The 2,402-nt window shown below is 35.1% G+C and overlaps 1 protein-coding gene across 1 annotated transcript; it reads left to right on the top strand.

Moving 5' to 3' along the window:
• The first annotated feature begins 798 nt into the window (after positions 1-798).
• LOC144433123 (uncharacterized) lies at positions 799-1,386 on the top strand. Its single transcript, XM_078121432.1, has one exon. It carries the CDS (start codon positions 799-801, stop codon positions 1,384-1,386), a length of 588 nt encoding a protein of 195 aa, XP_077977558.1.
• Positions 1,387-2,402: the final 1,016 nt, after the last annotated feature.

The raw sequence follows: 2,402 nt of genomic DNA, 5'->3' as shown, positions 1-2,402 counted from the left end.
TGGCCCCTATATCAAAACAATAATTTCCGTAGCCCCCATAAATATATATATAACTTGTATTTACCAACCCCTCATGCAACAATTAATAAGATTAGTCTATCTGAAAAGATACTATTGTGATAAGTCTGTGATTATTGACTGAACCATAATGTAGACTGTCAATAAGATATATAGGAAAACTCTGGTTAAAACGGTTTGTTAAAGAATCTATTTAGACCCAGCATGCAATACAGACACAAACACTAAAGAATGAAATTGTAGAATGGTGTTAGATTTAGATTTAATTCAAATAATTATCTAAGTCATGTTTTTCGAAATTGTAACAAAATCACTCGACGAAGGGAGTCCTGTAGACATTGCATATCTTGACTTCAGTAAAGCTTTCGACAAGGTGCCACATGCAAGACTACTAGCCAAGCTACAGGCTCATGGTATAGCAGGGAGTGTCAGGTCATGGATTAAAACTTGGTTAGCCTGCAGATCACAGCGCACAGTACTGAATGGTGTAGCTTCAGAGTGGCCATCTGTAACTAGTGGAGTCCCACAGGGATCTGTGCTCGGACCAACTCTGTTTCTGATTCATATCAATGACATCGATAGCGCTGTTAAGTCTTTCATACTGAAGTTTGCTGATGACACCAAACTATGCACAGCTGTAAATTCACCAACAGATTATGTTAATTTCCAAGAAGACCTGAATAACTTAAGTCAATTGCTGACACCTGGCAAATGTCATTCAATGTTGACAAATGTAAAATTATGCACACTGGATCATCAAACCCTTCATATACCTACACTATGAATGGACAACCACTACAAACAGTCACAGAAGAAAAGGACCTAGGTGTTTTAATTCATAACTCGTTGAAATCAAATCAGCACTGTGCAGCAGCAGCTAAAAAGGCAAATAGAGCTCTGGGAATTATCAAACGAAATATCACATATAAATCAAAGTTTGTCATCATGAAAGTATTCAACTCTCTAGTACGGCCACACATTGAATATGCAGTGCGATTCTGGAACCCATATCTGAAAAAGGACAGCGAACTCTTAGAAAAGGTGCAAAGGAGGGCTACCAAGCTGATACCTGAACTTCGACATCTCACTTACGTTGAAAGGCCAGAAGCACTCAGTATAACAACATTAGAACAAAGACGGTTGCGAGGTGATTTGATACAAGTCTTTCGTTTTCTGAAAGGATTTGACAAAATTGATCAAAGCGTTTTATTCACCTACCATCCAACAAACAGGACAAGAGGACACTCACTCAAGATTTTTAAACCAACTGTCAGACTGAATATCCGGAAATACTTCTTTTCTCAACGTGTTGTACACCACTGGAACAATTTACCATGTTATTGGAACAGAAACTGTGAAAGACTTTAAAATTGTCTTGGACCAGTACTGGAACACTACAGGGAGTATATAGGCCTTTAAGGCTTTTCTCCCTTACTTGTCATGGATGGATGTTACCATGGCAATCATATTAAATCATATTAAATCATAATCTTTACAATGATAGGGCAGAGGCAATTATCGTAGAGGGCGCCATAGGAAAACAGGGTTTCAAGTAGCCTATGCCAGTTCGTTTCAATGGTATGACCCTTACTTTTCAAGTATTAGTTTTATTGTACGTTTAAAGTTATTGGTTGTATTTTATTGTGAATTTAGTCGACTCTAAAAATACAAGAATACTAAACAGGAAACAAACAAAACTATTCTCCTCCTCAGTTTGAGTTTCCTGTTTTTAGTAAAGTAGTATTTAAAGTAAAGATTTTTTCTTGAGTGTTGAAATCTTCCTCAATTATATACAACTCTTGTACACGTATAGTTTCGTTCGTGTTTCACTAATTTCACAGTTTGGTTTCGTGTTCAGCATTATTCTACGGAAAAGATATATTCCCTTCACCGAATGTGTGCTGTCATACGTCCATATCAGAGTTCGTCACTTTTAGACCTAATACAAAATAGAAAAAAGAAAAAAAGAAGTATGAAAAAACATATTCCAAATCACCATTTTTCCAAATCCATACTACCTTCCCACAATTATGCTTTCAAAAGATGAAATAGTCATGACATTATATGAAAAAATCAAACATTTTAATGACTTTTGTTTTCAATTCTGTTCATTGTCTTTAAATCATTGCTGATTTTGTATTTCTCAGCTTTATTTCAAAACTTGTGTCTTAGTTCACCTATTATTATAAAACATTTACATGCCATGGTCACAGATCTGAAGAATTGACCTTGTTAAAGTTTGTTGACCCATCGAAATCATTCTTATCTAAAATGTTCGTGATGATATATTGGAGATACATTAACCTTTAAAAAAACTCCAGTTATTGTTAGGCAAACAAAACAGTATATAATTATACCTATGAAAATGTATTTCTTTATATAAA

Source organism: Glandiceps talaboti, chromosome 3 (genome assembly GCF_964340395.1).
Source record: "Glandiceps talaboti chromosome 3, keGlaTala1.1, whole genome shotgun sequence".
NCBI lineage: Eukaryota > Metazoa > Hemichordata > Enteropneusta > Spengelidae > Glandiceps > Glandiceps talaboti.
Note: the sequence above shows the minus strand (reverse complement) of the source record. Positions and strands in the feature narration are given on the sequence as shown.

Excerpts from the sequence above, each read along its gene's own strand:
- LOC144433123 (XM_078121432.1), top strand. The coding sequence starts at position 799 with ATGAATGGACAACCACTACAAACAGTCACAGAAGAAAAGGACCTAGGT.